The sequence below is a fragment of the Podarcis pityusensis genome, assembly GCF_964106645.2.
Source record: "Podarcis pityusensis genome assembly, chromosome: 3".
Classification (NCBI taxonomy): domain Eukaryota; kingdom Metazoa; phylum Chordata; class Lepidosauria; order Squamata; family Lacertidae; genus Podarcis; species Podarcis pityusensis.
The window spans coordinates 61,369,434-61,394,718 of record NC_138026.1 but is presented as its reverse complement, the minus strand read 5'-3'; the positions used below and the strand labels follow the sequence as shown (position 1 = coordinate 61,394,718).

Here is a 25,285-nt window from a genome sequence, read left to right as displayed (position 1 = left end):
TTGCAAACGGAGCGCTTCTCCAGGAAAAGAGTGCGCTTTTCCGCGGGCCTTACTTCCGGAATGGGCCTGCTGCCGCGTGTATCCGCCAGGCCGTGTCCCCTGCCTCAAAACAAGACCAGCGCTTTGGCAGCGAGTTCGAATCTCCTCCCCTCGAACAACATTGGCCGTGCTGCGCTTCAGCCAACACGCCCGTGGTGCTTGCCAGCGAAGGGTTAAAAACCTGGGAGTGTACTTGGAAGCCAGGTTTGTTTACCAGCCAAGTTTCTCTCTGGCTCAACTGGTTGCTGCCGCCGCCGCCGCTGCCCCTGCTCTCCTCGGTGCCTGGAATCTAGGCGCGGCTCTCTCCTCCCTGCGCGGAGATTAAAAGGCGCCCAGCTCCTCAAAGCGGCCTCGCGCGCGCGCCCCGGCCCAGTCCAAGGGATCTTCTCCTCCTCTCCGCTTTTCCCACTCTTCTGCCCAACATGGTTCGCTGCGGCTTGGCCTGCTGGAGGTGCCGGTGGCTCCTGCCCCTTCTCTTGGGCTTAGCTATCATCCTGGGCATCATCGCCTTGTCTGGCAGGGGGTGGCTCGAGTCCGCCGAACAGCCTTACGTGCGCAAAGCCTCTCTCTGGTCGGACTGCATGAAAGCGAACGAAAATGATTTGAACTGGGAGTGCAGATCCCTGATGGATTATAGTGAGTATCCGAAATCGGGAGCATGGGCTGGTTATGGGCTTCACAGGGACTGGACCCATCCACGCACTAAAATAACTGGGGAGGGGGAAAGGGGGCGGAATCTAAATCATCAGTTCTGGCCTAAGTGGCTAAACTGGTGCCTGAAAATGCACCGGTAAGAGGCCCAGGATGCATTGTACAAAGGTCACCTTTGCTAACGTTGCCTGCTGTTAAGGAAATGCTATTCGTATCTGGGCCTTGTGAGAGTTGTGAGAAGCGTTGGCATATTTGTGGCTGTTAACTAAAACTAAAACTATCCGATCCCGGTAGAAGAAAGTTTGGGACTTGGTGAGCCTGGGAGGCAGAATAGGACTGGGCTGGCATTGAATTAGGCAACAGGGAGAGGAAAGACTAAGAAAAACTGCTAGGACCTGCGGGAGAGGCAGGGATAAGAATTAAAAAAGCAACGCCTTGCATGCTCTTAGATTGCTCAGTTAACTGTTTTGATGTGTAATGAGAACTAGACTTCAACAAAAGAAGAGGACATTATTCAATTATGCCAGTGACTTGTACGATCATTCTCTTCATTTCAAAGGGCCTTGGATGAGGCCACACCCTTCACCCTATCAAATGCTATTTTCTTTAATTTTGAGAAGACTTGTCCAGCGGCATTGTTGCCTGCTTGTTTGAAGTGCACAAGATGTCCGTTGTGTGACAGGGATCCTCGCATGGCAGCTTCTGAGTTGCTTGGTGGCTCGACCTGCTGGAATAATTTTGGAACGTGACTTTCCATATGCAGGTTTACTTCTGCTCTAAAATCAACACTTTCTCACAAAGTAGTATATTACTCTTTCAAAGCATGTAAAAACGTTCAGAATTTTTATATGTTGGCTGTGAACATGCTAATTAGTCTTGGAAAAATATAAAATTTAGCATTCAAGAAAGACAAGCTGCATTCTGTCAGCAGAATAGGCACAAATAGTAGGTAACAGTTATTCCTTTGGGTATAATGCAGTAAATGTCAGCCGTATACATAGGCCACAATCCAAGTATATGTGTGATTGACGGAGGCCCTATGAGACTTTCTTCTTTGAATGCCAGACTCTGCAGAGCTGTTTCTGATTCTTCAAATTGGGGGCATAGAAGAAGTCATGCAAGAAGTTCAGCTCTCACTGAACAAAAAGAACTAAAACAAAATAAATCCAGATTTTGCAGTCTTTGTAATACGTTATTGCGGGGGGGGGGGGTGTTGTATGGTGCCCAGGAACTAATATAACGGTGAGCACTTGGATTTTAGGAACGGAGAAACCTTATTGCTACTTAGTGTGGCCCTTAAAAACAGGCTCCTTACACGATTTTACCTTCCGCCCATTGAAAATGGCTGCTGTGGGAGAAGTGCAGGGGGAAGGTGTCAATCCTTATAATGGAGTGAAAACAAGAAATGGTCTCTTAGTTGTGTTACTGCTGCACTTCTCTTGAAGGGTGTGAAAGGGGGAAGAATGCCAGGAAACTAGGTAAAAGGGAACTCCCCACGCCAGCAACAAAAAGGATATAACGACACTGGGGTGTTTTACAAGGCTGCCATGACCCATACTCTGAGCCATACAATTGCTCCCTGCAAATATGGGTATAATAATGATGGACTTTTTCCTGCATTGGCAGATACATTTTAAATTGCTTTTAGTGGACATTTTAAAATGCTTTACAAATTCAGTAGTGGGGTGTGGGGTGGAAAGCCCGTTTTAGAAATCTCTTATATAGAAAGCTGAGTTAGAAAGATCATGAATTGTCTTCACAATTTGTTTTTGTGTAAGAACACTACTGCCAAGTCACAGCTATCCTGGATTTCTGAATTGTTGTCTGAGGGGCACATATTCACCAGACAAGACAGAAAAAGTTTTAACAATGGACATCAGGAAACAGAACTCCTTTTCATGACTTCATTCATTGCTTAAAAACACTGAAAGGGTGCCCTCGCTTCAGACGTCAAGGAGATAAAGAACTATACAACTTTTAGAAGACATCTGAAGGCAGCCCTGTATCAGGAAATTTTTAATGCTTGATGCTTTATTATGTTTTATATATTCTGTAAGCCACCTAGAGTGGCCGGGAAAACCCAGCCAGATGGGCAGGGTGGTAATAATAATAATGGCCATAATCCCGCCTCCATGTTTTTCATCTTATCTTGGGTTGTAGAAGGACTAGAGACTTTGTTTTTTAAATTAACTCTGGAATCATCTTTCACAGCAACTGCCTCCTTACTGACACTCATGGGGAGTGGCAAGCCTGGCCCCACCCTAAACATGTTCAGATGAAGGTCAGAACTCTCCTTAGGGATGTGCAAACTATATACTTGTTGGCTCTCTGTACACAGTTGACGGTTATAGACAAGCAACCATATCAGTGCTAGAGAAGCATAGATAAGACCACTCCTATTGTGCTGTTTTGTTGCTAAATTAAAAATGGTCACAGCTGCACTTTGCCTTTACAGTGTGCCATAACCCATCTGCTCAAGCAGACTACTGCAGATTTAATTGCAGCAGCTTATTTGTATTAGAGCCTCGTTTATTTTAAGTTGCAAGCTGTACCTAAACGTATCTTGAGGCACTTTTTCACTCATGCTTAAAAAACTGTTCTGGGTTGAAACCTTTTATAGGGAGCTTACAGTTTGAATATTAAATAAGTTTTTTAAAAATAAAAATAAATTTTTTGATGATGCTGGCTAAGTATCATCTTAACTTGCTTCTTTTCTAAAGAAAGACATTTTTAGAGTCTTTCATATACATTATTAGAGGCATGTGTGAAGATGTCCAGCTGCTGTTATGCTACAACCAGACTAGATTTTCCCATTCCTCCTGCCATCCCAATTTACCCTGGGCCCTCCAGATTGGTGTTTTATTGTGGGTGTGTTCTGCAACATGTTCTTGGCATGATAGTAGTACATTACTGGTAGAATTGTTCTACTATAGTTTGTTCTGTGATGTGTCCCCACAAACTACCACATTATTGCTATCCAGCGGGGCTATAGTGTAACAAAAGTGAAACAAAAATAAACCAGAAGATTTGTGATTTAAAAAGTTGCCAGATTTAACCAAGAAGTTACAGTATATGCACTGACTAGAAATGAAGCAGTGTAACCTTTACAGGCACAAAGAGTATTGAAAGCGGAATTGCATGTGATCTAGTTTTTACTCTTTAAAGTAGATAGCCCCCAAAACACAACTTGCTAGCAAGGATCACCCATGTGGTTTGGAAGCTGATAATTTTTCATAGGAAATATTATGATGCGTTGGCACCTTTCAACAGGTCAGGAAGGCGGAAGTAAATGGTGAGAACTGGAAGATATTTCCAGGCTACTGTAACCTAGAGTAGACTGGAAATATCTTCCATTTTCTAGGTAGGGAAAACTATGGGGTGGGGAGCAGTTCCTACCATGCATAGTGAGATACTTAAAACATGACAGGTAGCTGCTATGAAAGTTAGGCTGTTGCGCCAGCCAGGTAGACTGGATTTTTAGAGAGACTGGTACGTATTCTCAGGTCATTTCCCTCAGCATATCTCTTATGTACCGACTGAGAACATGTGTAGATTTTTAGAAATACTGCTTTCCAAATAAGGGTGGTGTGCTTCAAATTCATTGGAACTGGATGGGAGTCAAATCTCTCTACTCAACTAAGATTGACTTGTCAGAATAAGCAAGTTAGTTTGTAAGATTGCCACAAAAACCTGCTGCTTGCCATTATGTTTTCTTTGTTAAAATATGGCAATGGACGCCGTGTGAAGCAGTCGCACAGAATGATGGTGGTGTGGGAGATTTCTGGTTGAACTCCTTCTCTGCTAGTGCTTCTTCCCCACCCTTCCCAAGCATAAAGAAGCTTAACTTCAAGAAAGAATACTTGTTGATACAAACCATCCTTGGCTGCAGCTTCATGATCAAGCTTGTACTTGCTGGTTTTGAGTGTTGCAGAGGGTATGGAAAAGAGCCACACCCTCCATATGAAGGGATGGGAGGGAACCTCCGCTTGTAATGATTTCTAAATTGCCAGCGTCTTAATTCAGATTTGTCTGAGAACCAAATTAGACTTAACTTTGGAATAATGAATCTCTTTCCCCAGGTTTTCTTTTTTTGTAATGAAAACACAGCCCAAGGAAGCTTCTTGCATGGAGTACAGAAATGGGGAAGAAACCGGGCAAGTTTCTTCTCCTGTATGGCTGTATTTCCCCCTCAAAATTAACTCCCATCAATAGAAAATATATATATAGCTATTGTTTCCCTTGCAGCTGGGCAGAGCAACTCTAAACTGTGGTTAAGCATTATGTCAACAATATTAATCACAGTTAATACTTAAGAGTACAGTGGTACCTTGGGTTAAGAACTTAATTCATTCTGGAGGTCCATTCTTAACCTGAAACTGTTCTTAACCTGAGGTACCACTTTAGCTAATGGGGCCTCCCGCGGCCACCGCCGCACAATTTCTGTTCTCATCCTGAAGCAAAGTTCTTAACCCAAGGTACTGTTTCTGGGTTAGCGGAGTCTGTAACCTGAAGCGTCTGTAACCTGAGGTACCACTGTATCCCCTCTTAACTAGTTTGGTTAGCAAACTATGATTAGGAAGGAGGAGAACCATAATGTTAACCATGGTTAGCACTCGCCTACTCAGGCATTATACTCTTATGTAAATTCAGCACATGAAGAGGAGCAGGGCTGAGAAAGCCCTCAGCACCCTTCATCACCTGTGCCAGGTAGTCATTTCTGTGGAGATCTCTGCTGGGAGACGGCTTTCTCATGTGCAGCTGAATATTCGGAGGCTTCCATGCCACCCATGTGACCACGAGTGTATGTGAGGCACAGGCAGGGGAGTTTGTAGATGACATGATGCGGCATGGGGCAATTCAGCACAGCCCCACTCCTGCCTGACGTATTGAGTTTCCAGTGAAGCATGATGCTGCCTGAAGAGGGTTATTCAAGCCGAAGAAGGGTAGGGAAAATGTACAGAGGCAAAGGCATGTGATCATATAAAAATAAATGACTGAGCCCTGAATAGACATAGAGATTTTAGGAGTGGCTTGCTTTCTGGAATGATAATAATTATGTCTATTATTACTGTTGCGCCATCACTGTAACAATTATGATCAGGATCAAAGTTTAACAAGCCCAACTGCTTGGGTGTTTTCATATTAGCTTTTCCAATCTCCCCAGGACCACAAACTTACAGACACAGCATTCGTAATCATTTGAGGTACAAAGAAGCTTTGTAATTAAGAGTTTCCTGAATTATTGTGTGTGAAGCATCTTTATAGCTATAAACTGTTCTAATCAGTGGATTCATCGTAGACCTACATAGCTGAACCTACCTTTGTCCTTCTTTTATTTATTAAATAATTACCTGTTACTAACCCTTGCGTCTGATTTAATTCTGAGACACAGGAGGAAGAAAACAGGATTATTTAAGGACTGCTCAAGCTGATGGTCATGGTTAAAGCACTGAAACTTGAGGCAAGCTGTGGGATCAGTCACTTCCTCTCTCCAGCTCTTTTTAGTTTCTATCTTTCCCTTCTAGATTTAACAATGGTTAAGGGTTATATCATCCTTAGAGACAATTTGGGACAAATGCAATTAAGCGGTATGCCTTTAAAGATGTTGTGTAAACAGGAATGCGCAACACAAGCTAAGATGTGCTCTCCTATGCCATCCTTAGAAGCCTATTTTGACAGTAAGCAGTATATAGATAACAATAATCCATATGTAATAAATAATACACATGGTTTAGCATAATAGGAGTGAGTACTGGGCTTGAATACTACCTTTTCTTCCTCTGGCGCACCTTTGTGAGGGTTTTGGAAGCTTTCACTTCCAGTTTTGGCTAACTGCAGCTTGTTCTAATATCCAAACCTGACAAACTGCAGTTAATTTTAACTATGGTTAGTGGAAACAAGCCAACTTCAAACCGTTGTTTATGAAGTTGGCTTGTCCTTATTAAATGCATGTCAGATTAACAACACTTTAGGGTTCAGACATAATGCTAAACAGTGGTGTAGCATTATGTGTAAGCTGGGCATTATACAACCTTTTTGTGCCCTCTACATTTAGATAGGGTGCATGTAGTGTTAGGGGAGAAGTAGTACCTCTGGCGGGGGTGCTCTTTCTGGGGTAGTTTGTCCATCTTTGGCCCCCCAACCTCACCTGTGGCTCCTAGAACCTGTCAGCTGTTTCCCAATATATAAAAATGTTAAGAGCAAACTTAGTGCTTCAGATTGGTAATTAAAGCCCCTGGCTGAATGAAATCTGACAAGGGCCAATTAACAGACTAGTCATCAATAATTCTGGTGTGTAACTCAACAAGAAGCAATAAAAGGACACAATCCACGAGCAAGAAACTTTCAAGTTACCTTGGAAGGAATATTTGGTATGTTGGTACAGCACTTAACTTTATCTGTGGAACTTGCTTCTAAATACATGGGCACAGAATTGTACTTTTCAGTGCACACGAAGGTCTGTATTAAAGCTTGCAGCTCTAATTTAAGCAAGCTGCCGGATCTAGTCTCATTTCTTGACTTGTGCATTTTCTGTCTCATTAAAACTGAACAGCTTCAAATCTGGGACTTTCAATGCAGTTAAGGTGTTTTGGCTACCACATTATTACTGAATCCATACATTCCTTCTCTTAATACCTTTTGATAAAATGATAGAATATGTTATTACCACTGGCCTCCAGAGTCATGTAAATCCATTGTCTCACACTCTTAGGCTGTGTTCACATTACCAGCTTAAAGCACAGCTAAGCCACCCTTTTTCTCAATATCTGGCTGTCTTAGACAGGGTATATGCAACACTGGATGCACCTAGATAGTTGAGCAGGGCCCAGAGAAGCAACATAATGTACGATAATGATATGATGCTGATGGAGGATAAGGCTATGAGTAATTATGACTGCATGCTATCTCTTTGATCGGAGGCAGTGTGATCAAAGTGAATCTGAATACCAGTTGCTGCAGGAGGGCGATGGTGCAAGAGGGCTGTTGCCATTATGTCCTGCTTGTAGCCTTTCCATAGGTTGGTCACTGTGAAGAAACAGGATTCTGGGCTATATATCAGTATAGACAGGCAGCAACCATTTTACAGGTGTCTGATTGACGTGTCATGCACACGCTCATCGCTGCTGACCCAGAAGTGGCCTAAAAACGGGTTGGGCTTTTGCATCTGCTGCCGATGCACATGGAGGTCAAGAATGGAACCCCCACACAAAATGGTTGCTGCTTGTATATAAATCCAACAGGATTCATGGCCTCCTCTAAAAAAAATCATGTGTGTTCTATTCATTGTTGTTACCTTGGAGCTGCATTCAAATTTTGCAAAATGTGAAATATGTGCTCTGCATGCATCACTAAGCTCTAAATTCATGTGTGTGTGTGTGTGTGTGTGTGTGTGTAATATTCTGTAATCAATTCTGTATCCAGGGCAGCTGTCTACCAACTCCACCTGGTACGCAGGCTGAGACCCTACCTGCCCGCAGACTGTCTCACCAGAGTGGTGCATGCTCTAGTTATCTCCCGCTTGGACTACTGCAATGCGCTCTATGTGGGGCTACCTTTGAAGGTGACTCGGAAACTACAACTAATCCAGAATGCGGCAGCTAGACTGGTGACTGGGGGCGGCCGCTGAGACCACATAGCACTGGTCTTGAAAGACCTACATTGGCTCCCAGTACGTTTCCGAGCACAATTCAAAGTGCTGGTGTTGACCTTTAAAGCCCTAAACGGCCTCGGCCCAGTATACCTGAAGGAGCGTCTCCACCCCCATCGTTCTGCCCGGACACTGAGGTCCAGCGCCGAAGGCCTTCTGGCAGTTCCCTCATTGCGAGAAGCAAAGTTACAGGGAACCAGGCAGAGGGCCTTCTTGGTAGTGGCGCCCGCCCTGTGGAATGCCCTCCTATCAGATGTCAAAACGATAAATAACTACCTGACATTTAGAAGACATCTTAAGGCAACCCTGTTCAGGGAAGTTTTTAATCTGTGATATTTTACTGTATTTTTGGTTTCTATGGAAGCCGCCCAGAGTGGCTGGGGAAACCCAGCCAGATGGGCGGGGTACAAATAAGAAATTATTATTATTATTATTATTATTATTATTATTATTATACCCTCTCTTTTTCTCCCCTTATTTTAAATCATAGGTTGGGGAAGAGCTTCTGCTGCTACATATCTTGTTGGCTTTGTCATCCTCTGCATCTGTTTCTGCCTAGCAGTCATAGCCTTTTCCATTGATATTCTACGGTTCAACTTTGTTCGAGGCATTGGAGGTTTGCTCTTCGTCGTTGGTAAGACTGCAGCTAAGAGAAACCGCTTTTAAACAATGGGCTTACACTGAATACAATGTGACTTTTCTTAGATTTGTTTTCCAGAATCTTCTTGGTCCTAGAGAAAACTTTGTTTTCGTTTCAAAAACTAATCAGTAATGACTATGCTTGTGTTAGTCAAGAAGTAATCAAGGTTGTAATATTTAGGGATGCATATCTGAGATTTGTAACAGCACACACACACACACACACATGTTAAGGCACCGAACTCCCACCAACATTTATGTTAATTTTGACTTACCACCTCTGTTAGTCTCAGATTCTGACCTATAGAGCTTCTCTGTATGAGAGCCATTTTCCATGTTGGGGGAAATAGGGACTACTTTCCCCTGCACCAAACCCATCTTGACCAACCGCCAATAAAGACTGTGAACAACTGCTACACAGGTACATAATGCTACAATTTCTGTGATTTCTGCAATTGCAGAAGTAGCAGCAGAGATAATTTTTGTAACTTGTTTTCACTGCAGATTCACACGCTTCCTAGGACTAGTTACAGAAAAGGCATCTGCCTGGAAAACATAGTGGCTGCTTTAACTAAATGCCTTGGATGCAAATGTTTAACTGTGCTTACTTGAAACTGAAAGTAAAAGTTTCTGATCTTTGGCCTGGAGGAGCAAGCAGGAGGGTGAATAGATAAACCCCAGGCTCATGCATGTGTTAATAAACCATTGCTTACTGTTACAGCCAAACTAGACCATTATGTACTTTAGCAGTCAAATGTCATTGTTTCTAGGAACTAAATTATCTTGATTTTCAGTGGCAGATATGTCTTATATGTGTTTTAAGGTATTAGTGTTGAGGTGACTCAAGACGTGCGTGTTCACAGGGTGACTTGCATGCCAGGCTGAAGGACACACGTCCTGCTTTAGGAACGCTCGCTATGCGAAATTCACTTATCTGAACACAAGGAATTAGTACCCAAACCTTGCTATGTGCAAGATTCCTAGGGTCAGGAGTGTATTAGAAATTTCCCCATAGTAATCAATGAACATTGTTGACTCGCTATGCGAATGAGAATCATGGACACATTATATGAATGCTTGCCTAACAAACAATTTTCAGGGAATGCATTGTGTTCCTAAAGCAGGAAATGCATGTACATTACATGACATTGCTTGAGATGCAGCACCCTCAAGTGGAGGCAGCTGACACATTTTCCTGATTTTGTACACCCCCATCATTCCTTCTTCCTTTTTATACTGCAACATACAGGGTTTTTGTGTGTGGATAAATTCCCAGTTATGTGAAGAATTTCCACGACTGCTAGGAACTTCAGGCACTACTGTGGAAACTTATTGACACTGCAAACCCATACCAGTTCCTAGTATCCTAGAAAGAATCCTGGGAACTATAGTATTGAGGTGCTAAGAATGCTCTGTTACAGAACCCAAACTACTTCCCAGCTTCTCTTAGAAGGGGGAATGACTGTTAAAACCACTTTGAGTCTGTGGTGTTGATAAGGTAATTGTGTCCAGTTTGCAAGGCAAGTACTGAGTTGAACATTCTTTATTTCATCTGCTCAGAAATAACACATAGTTAATGATTCTGGAACGCCCAGCGTGAGGGTGCTGCAACCAGTCTGTAATTGTAGGAGTAACTGATGAAACATTTAACAAGAATACAGTTAGCTTCATATAAGTTTCTCAGGACAAAAGGTTATTAATTTAACTCCTAATTTGTTTTTCTTCGCTTTTTTCCCATTCAGCTGCTTTCCAAATTATAGGCCTGGTCATCTATCCAGTGATGTTTGTGGAGGACATTCCATTGACAGGAAGCAACATGTTCAGCTGGGCTTATGGCTTTGGCTGGGCAAGCACTGTGATTGCAATAGGCTGTGCCTTCTTTTTCTGCTGCCTCCCCAACTGGGAAGATGAAGTCCTGGGCAACATCAAACCCTACCCCATCTACAGCAGTGGCGAACGTGTTTGATATGGAGTTAGTAGAAAAGATCGCTTTCAGTAAAGAAAACTATATCGTTTCTGGCTTGTGGGAAAGAGCATGCTTATATTGCCCTGTTTTCATTTGACATAGAATTCCTAGCTTTGTTCTAATAATTAAGCCAAATTTCACAGTTCGTTTTTAGTCTTGTATCCATTTTCAGATCTGGCAGCTGCTGTTTTTACAAGGAAGACAGAATAAATTGTATTTTGATGGTTAATACAAGTTTGCTTTTAATAACCTCAAAAGAAAGTAAGATGTGTCTCCGTGTGGCTTGTTTCTATGTTTTGATATTTTACTGAGTAAATTCCTTTTACACTTTAAGACCAGCACAACCCTTAGAGTCTAGGTTTGCGGGATCCTTATCCAGTAATGTCAGTCTGATGTGAATTTTAGAAAAAACTAAAAGCAGTTGCAGCAAGGTAGTGTCTATGAGAATGCTTTGGAAAAGTGCAGAATAAATATTTATACATTTTGCACATAATCTTTTAAGCTAAGCAAAGTTTCAGTGAGGCTTGCACCAGAAGAGTGCTTAAGAGTTGCAGCCAGTATGATTACTGAGCTCAAATAGTTACTACTTACTCCACAGTAAATTCAAGTGCAAGGACTGCAACATTTTGTATGCACAAGTATAATGCATACTGGCATTTGTAGGTTTTCAAATTAATTACATAAATCTCCTCCCGCCCTATGTCAATCAATCTCCAAGCACTGTAAAATATTTTGTATGTTTTACATTTTTCAGTTGTGAATTGAGGGTGGAAGAAAGCTTTAGAGCTGCATTTCTATCACAACCCCCAATATCTGATATAATTTTATCCTTGCTAAATGGACCTCCCTGTAAACATTTTTATACGAGTTTTGAAATCCCATTTTTGATACAAATAAATTGCAAAAAGTAACGTGCTGTAGCAGAAGTAATGGTAGTAATGGTAGTCCCTAGGGCAGAAAAATCACAAGAGGGATACCATATCCATGAAATGAGAACTGTAGCTTTCCCAGAGATGTCTAAAAGCTGGTTACAAAACTAGCCGTAATCATATGATATGAGATAAGATGGGCAATTATCAAGCAGTGAGATAGTATATTGCAGGTTTTTAAATCTATGGCGATGCTCCTCCATAGTCGATCACATCTAGGAGAGTTAAGCATGTGCTTAGCAGTGCAATCCTATAACTCTTTACTCTGAAGTAAGCCCATTGAGTTACTGACAATAGAATTGCAACCTGGGGTTCCCAAACTAAAATTAGTGGGACTTAAAAGTGTTTAAATTTGGGTTATGTAACTTGGATGATGACAAATATTTTTCAAAGTGTCCAGATGTTAAATGCTATATGCAGTGATGGACAGGATTAAAGTGGTACTATTTTGAACACAATATTTTTTTAAAAAGGTTATTATGACTGGAAACCTTGATTGGAATATGTGTATACTTTCATATACCTAAAATATTTTGTAAATGTATAAAACCTATGTTTATCATGATAGTCATCATGATTTAAAGTATATTACTAAGAAGAGTTTGGAAGATCAAATATCAGTTTTATACCTTTTTACAGGGGTTTTTGTATTTGCAGAAATGTTGTATATTGTGATTTATAACTTCAGACATGGCTGTTTGATGTATTTTATAATTCTCATTGTCCAAATGAATCCATCCACTGTTGAATAATTTGCTTAATAAAGGTGGTAAAGCAAAATAAGTTCTCAAGAAAAAACTAATGCACTCTGAAATGTGATTGCTGCCTCACTGTACGTATATTAAATCACAAAACATAGCAACACACAACCAAAGAATACAAAAGTTTCTTTAAAAGTTTGGAATATTTGCTGTTTTTTAAATAAATGGTTGTACTTATTGTCAAACTTTGCAAAACATCTAAATAGACAAAAAAATGAGTGGGGTTTGTTTTTTTTAAAGTGAGAAAGCTTAAGGAAGGTAAGACTCTCATGACTGTTACCATTTGACTGTTCACATAATATCTTTTTTGAGTAACTCATGCAGACGTCTGTCAACATTGAGCTGTATTCAGTGCACTGCATGCTTAGTTCTGCTGGCTCCTTCCCCTGTGCATTCCCAAAATCTTTTCTGGAGTGTTCTCTTCTGGAGGGGACAGAGGAGGAAATTCCATTCCATTACAGAAGTATGTTGCAGCAGTGGAACTGCAGCATTGGATACTGCTTGTCACTTTTAAGAACTTACACAGTTCTTAAAAGTGGAATTTGATAGGTGATGACAAAGAATGGCTCCTTTTAATTTCCGCCTGGTTCCGCCCATGGTAAGTCAGCAGTGTGCTTTCACCTTCAAAGGCCAAACCCATCTTTTGGTACAGTCTTTCTCAACCTGGTGCCTTCTGGATGTTGTGGACTCCCAACTCCCATCATTCCTGACCCTTGGCCATGCTGGCGGGTGCTGAGGGGGGGTTACAGTCCAAGAGCATCTGGAGGATTGGTCAAGAACACGACATTTCCTTGAGTATGGTTAGCAAAGGTATCTCCAAAGATAAATCCAGGCTGATAATCAGTCATGGGTGTTCATGCACATAGTAGTGGCATTATGTCACCAGTTGAAATGGCGTTTAAGCATGCCATGGGGTTATCTCCTCCTCAGGCACATACATAAATGGATGTTTTGAGGCAGCTCTTAAAACGCTGGTCCTTTTCAGTAGAGGATTTACATTTGCATGCCTTGGAAGTTGTGCTGAAGTTGTTTGATAAAATCGTATCTGGAGCACCTCCTAACATGATCAATGAAATGAAGAGGGAGTTTAGTATTAGTGCACGCCTTACACTTGCAAACTCTTTTCTTGTTTTTAATTATAAGACTTAAACAGGACATGTAGCTTTTATTAAGTAGAGTCAGCCTTCCATTTGCCATGGGATAGCAAGATTTAAATAACTCCTTTTTGTACCCCTCAGTTGCTACAGCAGTTATTGTCCTGTTTTTTTTATGGAGCCCAGTCTTCATGCCCTACAATCTACCCTCAGTAGGAACAAATGTTTTAAATTCAACAAAATGTGTCCTAAATCTGTAGGGGGTGGGATGATTTTGGTTTGTATAGACTAGGGATATTTTTAGGACACATAATTTGTTATTTTGCTTAATGGCTTATGTTCAGATGTTTTAGAGTAGTAAGTCTGTTTTTAATAATTGCTTGTACTAAATGATCAGGCTTTCGTATCATACGGACTTCAGTTGAATAAACAGTTTTGATAAATTAAAATGGGAGTGTTTCATTAGAAAATGACATGCATGCCTTGCATTGGTTATGCAGAGAAAGGTTAACATACCGTATTTTTCGCTCTATAAGACGCACCAGACCACAAGACGCACCTAGTTTTTGGAGGAGGAAAACGATAAAAAAAAAATTCTGAATCTCAGAAGCCAGAACAGCAAGAGGGATTGCTGCGCAGTGAAAGCAGCAATCCCTCTTGCTGTTCTGGCTTCTGTGATAGCTGCGCAGCCTGCATTCGCTCCATAACACACACACACATTTCCCCTTACTTTTTAGGAGGGAAAAAGTGAGTCTTATAGAGCAAAAAATACGGTAATTTAAAATAAATAAAATATCTTTTGACTTTTTAAAGAATAATTTCGGTATGCATTTGTAAATAAATGAAGTGTTTTAAAATTATAAAAGTTATATTATGCTAATAAAATGGGGAAATGTTTTAAAAAAATTTTTAAAAAAGCAGAGGGTTGGTGTTATTGACAAGATAATTAGAACACAGGCAGTGGCTGTGGATTACAGATGGCCTATTCTCACCATCCCAGAGGGTGTGGTGACTTCAAGCAAAAGTCAGTTTGTACCCAAGACAACTGAGTAAAGCCTGATGCAATTGTGGAGACATTATTTTCACATGCCATTGCAAATCACCCAATGGCATGCTGGAACCAGCAGAGGTTGGCTATATTCCAAGCCAAAATGGCATACACTACTTTTACAGAGGCATGTGCTTTGAGGTGAGTCACAGCGCCCCAAATCTTACAAAAGGCACTGCCAGCAAGTGTCTTTCCCAAAGCAGCTACACACTTCTAGTTTGGCAACAGAAGAGCCAAATCAAGACGATAATCTTCATGTGACTAGTTCTGGCCTTAAGGACTCTAATTGCTCCTCTTAGTTCACCCCCAGCAGCCAGGAATGCTGATTGGTGGGAGAAATGGGAAATAGGGGGGAATGGGGGAAATGGAATTGTGCCTCCTGGCTGGTTGATGTAATTAAATAGTAGCAGTCCACATTAACAGTTGATGATAAACCTATCCTCCATTCAATTTTCAGATCACTAGTTCATCACATCTTATCTAGCCTTTCATTCCCACAGAAGGGCTTTATACTTGTCACAGAAGTCACACATCTTACCCTAGTCCCACCACTGACATTCATATAGGGCAGGTGTGGGGAGCTTTTGGCTCTCAAGAACTTGCTGTACTACAGCTACCATCACCCTGGTCATTGGACATGCTAGCTGGGATTGATGGGAGTTGTAGTTCAGCAACATCTTGAGAGCCTGATGTCGGGGATATCCTTAACGTGTTTCACCCAATGCACAAGGGGCAGGGTGGGGCCCTGCCGCCACCACCCCCGCCACCGCCACTACTACTGAAATACATGCCAGCCATCATTCCACACACCCCGCTTGCACCAAAGACCTCTACCTCTGCATCTCTGGCCAAATGAATGACCAACAGGGGAGATGACCATGAACATGTCCGTAGCAGCCCTTTAATCTCCTCATATTCAGGATGTGAAAAGTATTGTGTGCATCCTATCTTAAAGTACCAGTTTAATCAGTTTCCTGGTTAAACTTAACAGCTTGGAGAAAAGAACAAGTCATACTACAGATCACTAAACGGTGAAGTGGAAGAACAGCCCCTTAATTACCATCCTTATTTTTTCCCTTATTTTGCCATTGTTGTTGTTGTTTAGTCGTGTCCGACTCTTCGTGACCCCATGGACCAGAGCACGCCAGGCACTTCTGTCTTCCACTGCCTCCCGCAGTTTGGCCAAACTCATGCTGGTAGCTTTGCGAACACTATCCAACCATCTTGTCCTCTGTCGTCCCCTTCTCCTTGTGCCCTCCATCTTTCCCAACATTAGGGTCTTTTCCAGGGAGTCTTCTCTTCTCAATTTTGCCATTACGGCAGCTTTTAAAAACATCTTTAGTATGCAAACATACATTAGGGTGCCTTAAATTCTCCAACAAGCAGATTCATTACGACAGCCTTGGCCAATCTTGTGCCCTTCAAATGTTTTGCAGTTATAGTCCAATACATTTGAAGGGCACTAGGTTTGTGCAGATTGCATTATAAGATTCATGTTCTTACATTTCAAAAGTCTTAAGCAATAGGGGGAAAAGAATGGGAGGTATCCATTCAAATATATAAACAACAGAAGGGAAATTATTACTGTGGTCTGCTTACAAATACATCCTTACTCAAAGAGCAGCTCAGCAAAACTGCTGCAGTTTTGGACATGAGACGGTTGATGATACAATGAGAAGCTCCTCCTTGCTCCCCAGCCAACTGCTGTCTGCCTTTGGATCATGTGGAGAAGTAACTCCCACAGCAACAGTGCTGGGGCGTGGAGTCTATGATCCCACCCTTTCTATTTTAAAAGGACTGACTAAGGGCATCTTGCCTGAGGGGCCCTCACAGTCTATCATTTGTCATTCAATCTACTACATAACTAACAAGATTGGTTTCACGACATATTTTGTGCAGATGTTGTGTTGTTGCCCAAAATAAATTCCAGTTGGCCGCCATTTTTAAAATTTCCAGCTTAGGCTTCTGAAATGGTTTGGGATAAGAGTTAGGTCTAACATTAGGTTGCCCTCAAAACCCCATCTAAATTGATTGAATGGTGAATATGCAAGAGCATGTTTGTGCTGGTGAGGAGCTGACATTAGCTGACTTGACTGCTAGCTGTGGTTTTAGGGTCAACACAGACCCTCCAGGTGTGCCTATTTTCCAGGGATGTCCCTGATTTAGAGAAGCTGTCCCAGTTTCTGATTTGATCCCAGAATGTCCCACTTTTCCTTAGGATGTCCCTATTTTCATTGGAGAAATTTTGGAGAGTCTGGTCAATGCTAAACTGGAGACTTAGATAAAGTCAGATTTGGATTCAGCAAATCAAAATTCATTTCATAAAGCTCTCAGGCAAACACACTCCCCTCAAATAGCCTCAAAACATGGCTGGCTGCATAGCTGGCACTGCCTCCTTTTCATTGACAGATTATTGTGAAACCACAATTTCTCTAAGAGAATTTTAAGCCTTTTCGCCAAAGGAACAACTCCTAAGTATATTTAGTGGAAGCCATCACTGTTACAGTAAGATAAAATTAAACATTTTTTTGTTTGAAAGTATGGATAATATAGCCTATCAGTATCACCCTCAAGTGGTATTGGCACGACCTTCTGTTCATCCTTCATAAAGGTAAACCAACGGCTACTTTTGTTGTTCACCATCTTTCTTTTCTCTCTTCCTGCCAATACATCACACTGCTCTTTGCTGTGAAATCTTAAAGCCAGGAAAGGGTAAAATGCTAATGGCAATGGGCCACAATAATCATTTAATTAGTAGCAAAAAGAAAAAGAAAAGGGAGGGCGGGTTTCAAGGTGTGCACAGCCCTGAATTTTCTTTCCAGCTCAACAGGTTGTTGCAGCAACTTGTTCAGTGAAATGTAGGTGGAGCTTTTTCCTTCAGCGCCTGTCTGGATCACAAAGCTGCTTGCTGTCTTTGTCTTTCTTCCTTTCTCTTTTTCACACACACACATATACACACACACACTTTTCATAAACCTTTATTAAACTACTGTTTTTCCCAGGCTGCTGAAGCAAATAGTAGGAAGACTTTTTTGCTTATCTGTCAAACCACTAAAGAAGACCCAAACAAGATGGTTCAGTATGGTCTGGACTATACACGCTGCAGATGGATCATGCCTCTTCTTCTGGGCTTAGCAATGATCTTTGGTATCATTGCACTGGTTGGTTGGGGCTGGGTAAACTCAGAAACCCGACCGTTTGTGCAACAAGGCTCGTTATGGAGATTATGTACTGAACGAGAAGAATGGGAATGCATATCGCTCATGGATTTTGGTAAGAATCACAGTGGTAAAGACTATGATCCAATGATCGTGATTAGTCTACTCAAGCTTTATATCTATCTATCATCTATCTATCATCTTTCTTTCTTTCTTTCTTTCTTTCTTTCTTTCTTTCTTTCTTTCTTTCTTTCTTTCTCTATCATCTATCTAATTTATCATCTCCTATTTGAAAGGAGAGCTTAGAGAAGAAAGTAATTACCTTTCATTGGTAAATATGTGTAATGTTTTCTTCTTATTCTGAACTTGAGTGCTTCTGCTCACTTTGACCAATATCTCCTAAACTTTTCTTCAAAATATAAATGTTCAGAAATTATTTTTAAGAATGGATTTTAGCAATTATGACAAGGAGTGACCTTGAAATGCTAGAATGAGGCAAAATCCAGTTACATAAATGAGTAATCTTCCCTCAGGCTTTCAAGGAGCGATTTTATATCCATGACAGTAGAACAAGTGCTGACAATATAAGCAAAGTTTGGTTAACAGCTTCCTTTTTATCTTCCCTGGACTTTCCACCATGACAAGAAATAGCTTTGGGTAGACATGGAGATGTCATCAGGCAGAGAATCCATAAAAGAAAGCATACTGTAAAGAACTGTTGTGTGGAACTGAGCTTTGCATATTCAGAAGAATCATGTGATAGAGCCTGTGTTGAACTGTGTGGGGAAAGCATAATATTAATGAATAGGAAGGAAATCTATTTGGACAAATGGTGTAATGTATATCCAAACCGTCACTTTGGGTAAGTTTCTGTTTAGCAAATCTATATCTACAGTAGAATAACTTTGGTCTACTCTAAGATGTCATTCCTCATCTCTTTCTTAAGATATGCCCTGGGATGAAGGCCTCCCTTAAGCATCTTCTTAATACGGACTCCCTGTTTCCCATATAACATCAATTTTGAAATCCATATGACTTCCTTCTGCTTCCTCTTGTGATTCACAAGAGATTATGTTGGGTTAATCAGCAATTGCAATAATTGTCAGGATGAAAAAAATGTTAAAATAGGAAGTGAAAATCTGGGTTGTGGGCTGGGTCAATTTATGAGCTGGTCATAATATGTAAAAATGCAAAACTACTAGTAAAAAGTAAGTGCTCACCGTTTTGGTCAATTGACACACAGCACCACCCCTCCCTGGTGGATATGTTAATTCCTAGTGTTCTCCTGTCAAGTTTGGGAACTGATTTTAGGACTCAATGATCAAAATACTTCTGTTTCTTCCTCACCCTTTAAATAAGAAATGTGACTTTGGCTTTATAAGTATTCCTTTGTGGTTTGTATGTAATGTTTCAGCCATTCTTAAGCATGTACAGTTATATTAAATAAATGTGAAACTCTCTCTGCTAGGTGGTAAAAGATGGGGACGTTACTTTAAGGCTGTAATCCCTATACATACTTACCTGAAAGCAAAATTTAGAATTATGTTTTATGTTTTAAAATTCATTCTTTTCCCTGAGGAATTCTCGGCACTGCAGTTTGTTGTTGGTAAACTACAGCGCATTGCAAATCTGTGATTGGTAAACTACAGTGCCCAGAATTCTTTGAGGGAAAGAATGTGCTTTGAATGTGCTTTAAAGGTATAGTGTGTACATTAGTCTGATACAGATTCTTCCATATTTTTGTTTGGCTTTGAGCCAAATGCCATTATACATCTGTGGGGAGCCTGTGGCCATGTTAGATGTTGTTGGACTTCCATGATCCCCAGCCAACATGGCCAATGGTCAAGCATGATGAGCGAGGTAGTCCAGCAACGCAGTACCACAGGTTCCCCACCATGCCATAAAAGATGGACGGAGAGTTAGATAAAGATCTCTGGGTTGCATCTTGTCTCCCTAGGCTTTTCTCCCCCAAAAGACTGCCTTTCCCCCATTCTCCTTCTTAGAACAATTGACCAGCATTGGCTGGGTGACAATATGAGAAAAACCTTGCAGAACTTGAGATGCTTTGCAGGCCTAAAGTTTCCAAATATGTTAGAAATAATTTCTATATTGTTTATTTTTTCATTATTTTGTTCCAAAATAACACCAGCATTTTAATCAAGCTATGCAAATACACATCTATGATACAGTAAGACTTCAATAGTATTTAGTCAATTAACTGGTTAGTTTAATAGACTAAAACCATTTTGATCAATTAAAAAGGTGCCCCTGATCAATTGGCTGGTATATTTTACATATTTCTATTTTGTGTGCATGTTTGTGTGTGTGTCTTAGCAAAACTGCAAACTGCAACTCCTATTTTTAAAAAGGCATTCCCTCTCAAGTGCTAGGGAATGGGGAATGCCTCTTGTAAGATTATGCCTGTTGGGACACCAACAATTCCCATAGAAAGTATAATAGATTGAGAGAGACAGAGAGAGTCAATTTCATTTGACTGTGTTGTTCAATTTAAAAAGCCAGTGGGATCATTAAACAGCAGTAATGCAGTTCTATGTACCTATTTACCCACCTACTCTATATGCTCAGGCACATAATATAATGGGCATAACAGTTTGCCTCAAAAACTTTAAATACCTGAATTAAAATCAGTGTGTGTGTGTGTGTTTTAAATACTCATTTCAGTAGCAGATGTTCTGCAACATTACACATTGAGTCTCAAGTTTTTAAGATCCTGACTGATTTAGTATTGATTTCATCTACATGAATGTATATGAAAATCCCAAGGCGACTCTTTAAAATATTTATTTATTCATTCATTCCCGACTGACACCCAAAGACTAGAGGCAGATGTGTACTCTGGATTGCTATCTCCCTGACACTTTGGGGTTATTCCTGCCTCCCCTATTCCCTTCAGCTTCTACACACAGTGTGTTAATGTGACAGGATATTATTACGGCTAAAGACATACAACAGTTCTTAAGACAACCAAGAGTCATTTGAGCCAAGCTTTGCTTGTCTGACAGTCACCTCTGGACAAATAAGTTTTTGAAACAATACCATAACCTGGCAATCCAGCTTAACAGAGGGAAAAGTAGTTTGGAAGAAAAAAACTAATATCTATCACCAGACTTATGTTAAAAGCCCAGTTCATACAAAAAGGGGAGGACACACATCATCTTTAACTGTTACATATACTCAGTGGTTTCCCGCCCCTGGGGGTACACAGGGGTACGCATACCCCTAAACATTTTGTGAATCTAAATTTAGCCTCATTGAGGGGTAGTATTTCAATATGAGTAGGAAAATGAGAGTACCCTCAAACATTTTTTTTAGGGGGGAAAAAGCACTGCATATACTTGTACGGCTATCTTGGAATAACAGAGAGCAAAATGCAGCTAACTTTTATTTTTCTTTTCAGCCTGGGGTAAGGCTGCAGCGGCCACTTTCTTTGTTGGATTTGTAATCATAGTGATCTGTTTTGCCCTGGCCATCATTGCATTTGCCATCCCGACGCTTCGCTTCAACTTCATCAGAGGCATCGGAGGCCTGTGTTTTGTTGCGGGTAAGGCTGTGTTTTCGGTGCAAAGGGTGGATGCCTGGCTTTGGTCTGGAGAGAGTAGTTGCTTCTTTAGCTGTAGGGAAAGAGCAACAGACCTTCTTAAAGTGCACAATGAATCAGGAGCGTCCTTTTGCATAGTTGCAGTGGGTGTGGTGGTGCAGAGTGGCATGAATTCACAAAGATGCAGCTCAGTAATAATTACAGAATCACATGACAAAATAGTTAACTGCCTATATATATATATATATACACACATATATATAATGCCTTAGGAATTGATGCCTCCTAAACCAGGCCATTTTACGTCTTTATAGCTTTATCATCACTGTCCTCATGGGTGGTCTGCTCCATAATCTCCAACCACCCAATCTTCTCTCTGCTACCTTCTTTAAGAGTAGGGATGGGGAACCTGGAACTCTCCATTTAAACTCCAGTTCCTATGAGCTGTAACTAGCCATTATTTTGGATGGGAATTCCAAACGTGGGATGCTGCCACAAGTAACAACAACAACGACAACAGCAATTTATTTATACCTCACCCATCTGGCTGGGTTCCCCAGCCACTCTGGGCGGCTTCCAGCAAAATATTAAAATACAATAATTCATCAAATATTAAAAGCTTCCCTAAACAGGGCTGCCTTCAGATGTCTTCTCAAAGTCAGATAGTTGTTTATTTCCTTGATGAGAGGGTGTTCCACAGGGCGGGCACCACTACTGAGAAGGCCCTCTGCCTGGTTCTCTGTAACTTCACTTCTGGCAGTGAGGGAACCAGAAGAAGACCCTCGGTGCTGGACCTCAGTGTCCAGGCTGAACGATGGGGGTGGAGACGCTCCTTCAGGTATATTGGGCTGAAGCCATTTAGGGAAGCCCCTTTCTTGCATTGCCACCAACCAAATCTTAGACAGGGAAGAGGTTCTTACGGGAGGTTCCCATGGGAGGAGACTGCCTTTCAGATACCCCGGTTGCAAACCTTTTAGGGCTTTATAGAGAAGAACCACCATCTTGGACTGAACCTGGAAACGAATTGAAAGCAAGTGCAGTTGATATAAGAACAGCATAATATGGTCTGAATGCAGAACGAATGCAGAAATTTATTGGATGCTGTCTCTTGCACCAGCTGCAGTTTCTGAACACTCTTTTAGGGCAACCTTGTGTAGCGTGCATTGCACTAACCTGATCTTAATTCATGATGAGAAGGAATTATATTGTTTCTGTTTTCACCACCACTCATTTTTACTTAAAGTGTTTTTTCTTTCTTTCTCACAGCTGTATTCTCTCTCATGGGCCTTGTCATCTACGCTGTAATGGTCTCAAAATATTTACGTGAAAATTACCCAGGAAATATAAGGAATGAGCTCAGCTGGTCCTATGGCTTTGGGTGGACCATGTGTCTTATGGGTATAGGTTTGGGATTCTTCCTTTGCTGCCTCCCCCTGTATGAAGATCATATTTTGGGAAATGTCAAACCTTATTATGCATAACTTCTAGGAAGAGCAACAGAGTCATGTTATTGATTTCCTAAACTTTTGCATGCCGGTTATGTGCAGACTAAAATATCCCTCAGCCTCCACCACCACCTTAGCCAAACATTGAAGCAGTAGAGGGGCTTAAGAGCTTTTTAAAACACATTGAAAAATATGCCAAAGTGTTAAAAACAATACGTTATTCCTATTTTCCTTTTTGGTTTGATGTAGAATAGTTAGATTTTTAAATAAACCTTTTTGGTTCCTAGGAAGAACCAAAATTTTTTACCTTTCCTGTTTAACGGGCAGGTTATAGTGTAAATGCCTTTCTGTGGCAGAGTAGACCAATCTAGCATTCACTAATCAACTGGTGTGATTGAAGACTTACATATTAAATTGTGCATACTTAAATGAATCTGATCTGTTCCTATTGAAAGGGAATTTGGTTCCCATTGTGGTTGAGAACAGTCCACATACATCCTTTTGTTTTAACCAGTGGATTTTTAATAATTTGTGGAAGAAGAAATTGTCAGTGGTAGCATTATTTAGCGAAGCTAACCTGGCAACTTAATGGAAATCCTAAGAACTGAAATACTGAAATGTTTGTTTTAGTTGCTTAATATGTTAATTGAAACTGGATGAGTTTTATCAGTTGATTCTCTGGCATCTACAGTCCTTCAGGTGTTCCTATATTGCAGGAAAAAAATTCCCTCATGAGGTATCCAAATTCTGCTGGTGTTTGCTACTCATGCCACCAGAAATGAAATTTTAAGCACATGAAAATATATTTAAATTCATTGATCTCCATTTCTGGAATTTCACCTGCCTACTTGTGTGTTGCGAATACGCTGTGTAAGCCATAATGGGAGAAATGGCTGCAGACAAAATGGCACGAGTCAACTCATGCTCTTTCATAAGACAGAAGCAAAGCTATGCAAGGTAACCATTTGCTAATATTCCTACTGTGCTTTTGTATTAATCTCTTTTCGTTTATACATTTGCTTTATAATCACATAGCTATCCTCAGTGGTCAGTGCTTGGGGGTGGGGAGAAAGTGGCAAAAGTCCTTATTATGATATTTTCACTGAGGTAATTATTTTGTAATATATTTGTAATTCTGCACAACAATTGGTGAGAAGTAGCACAATCCCTCTTTATTATAGAACTGGTGCTGCAGGGAGGAAAAGCCTAGTAGGTACTGAATTGGAAACTGCCTCACAAGGAACAGACCGTTTGATAGCTAGTTCCTTTATATCATGGATGCCTGCAGGAATTCTTTTTTTTGGGGGGAGGGGAGATGGAAAAAATAAAACCCACCCACCTGTTGATGCATTGTTACTGCTGTTTTCCCTTTCCCCCATCATTTATCCTGACCATCTTACAGGCTAATGCTATGCTTATTAAGCATGTATAGAATTGTAGCCTTAGATATTCTAAGCCTCACTGGCAGGAACTATGTCACTACTAAGTTCTGTATATTATACAGTATAATGTGTTAGTTAAGTGTTAAACCAACTGTAATTGTGGTTTGAATAGTTGAATTCCAACCCAAGTACACTGTTCTGACATAATTTAACTGCATGTTAAAGATTATATTGTATATTTAAAGCTGATTAATAAAAAGTTGCTGTCTCCCACTGAATGGTTAAAAAATGTGTTGGGTTGATACGAAAATGCTTAAGGGCAGAGACCCACAACAGCTTAGGCATGTGGAAACGTTGCCTTTGAAGCCCATGAAATGGCACATTCATTTAAATATATGCTTTGGAGTTCTGCTAGATCAGAAATGCAGTTTGGAATCTATCCCTCCCAGTTCCATTAACATGAAGCAGCAGGTCCATGAAAAATTAGAGTCCTGTTGGCACCCACCTGGATCTTGTATCTGGATTGCCAAGCACACTATGAAAAGCATTACACAATGCAACCTCTCTCGCTTCAAATGACAGGTGGGGTTTTGACAATGGGCTGATTCCCCACCTCAGAAGCTCCTGTCCTACATGCAAAAAGGTGTATATAGTTTCATCAATGTGCATGGCACTTTACAAAGAAGAGATGTAGGAGGTCCTTATCCTGAGGGTTCATAATCTAAAACCGGAAACACATGGAAACAACAGACAATAGTATGAACTTTTATGTCAAGATGTCCTTCAATAGTATGCTTCTTACTTATTTATTTGTAAATATATATATATATATATACTTAAGGCTGCATCCAATGTAGTGCTAAGTAACTCATTATTAGGATTTCTGCTTGCGCAGCAGGAGTCATCCCCCCCACTGCTTAACTTTAAATCTGTACTAGGGGTTCCTGTAACCCTCCAGAGCAGATT

General features: G+C 40.8%; 2 protein-coding genes across 2 annotated transcripts; both read left to right on the top strand.

Annotated features, from left to right (window-relative positions):
• The first annotated feature begins 316 nt into the window (after nucleotides 1–316).
• On the top strand, nucleotides 317–14,176 carry PERP (p53 apoptosis effector related to PMP22). Its single transcript, XM_080999778.1, has 3 exons — nucleotides 317–675; nucleotides 8,829–8,972; nucleotides 10,720–14,176. The coding sequence occupies exons 1-3, from the start codon at nucleotides 462–464 to the stop codon at nucleotides 10,941–10,943; spliced, it is 582 nt and encodes a 193-aa protein (XP_080855904.1). The 5' UTR covers nucleotides 317–461; the 3' UTR covers nucleotides 10,944–14,176.
• Nucleotides 14,177–17,605: 3,429 nt separating this feature from the next.
• LOC308473885 (p53 apoptosis effector related to PMP-22-like) lies at nucleotides 17,606–24,592 on the top strand. The gene is made up of 3 exons (XM_080999784.1): nucleotides 17,606–18,048; nucleotides 21,352–21,495; nucleotides 22,759–24,592. The coding sequence occupies exons 1-3, from the start codon at nucleotides 17,847–17,849 to the stop codon at nucleotides 22,971–22,973; spliced, it is 561 nt and encodes a 186-aa protein (XP_080855910.1). The 5' UTR covers nucleotides 17,606–17,846; the 3' UTR covers nucleotides 22,974–24,592.
• The last annotated feature ends 693 nt before the right edge of the window (nucleotides 24,593–25,285 follow it).

Excerpts from the sequence above, each read along its gene's own strand:
- PERP (XM_080999778.1), top strand. The coding sequence starts at position 462 with ATGGTTCGCTGCGGCTTGGCCTGCTGGAGGTGCCGGTGGCTCCTGCCC. Across the intron at positions 676-8,828 it reads CAGATCCCTGATGGATTATA|GTTGGGGAAGAGCTTCTGCT; the intron begins GTGAGTATCCGA and ends TTTAAATCATAG. Across the intron at positions 8,973-10,719 it reads AGGTTTGCTCTTCGTCGTTG|CTGCTTTCCAAATTATAGGC; the intron begins GTAAGACTGCAG and ends TTTCCCATTCAG.
- LOC308473885 (XM_080999784.1), top strand. The coding sequence starts at position 17,847 with ATGGTTCAGTATGGTCTGGACTATACACGCTGCAGATGGATCATGCCT. Across the intron at positions 18,049-21,351 it reads CATATCGCTCATGGATTTTG|CCTGGGGTAAGGCTGCAGCG; the intron begins GTAAGAATCACA and ends TTTTCTTTTCAG. Across the intron at positions 21,496-22,758 it reads AGGCCTGTGTTTTGTTGCGG|CTGTATTCTCTCTCATGGGC; the intron begins GTAAGGCTGTGT and ends TCTTTCTCACAG.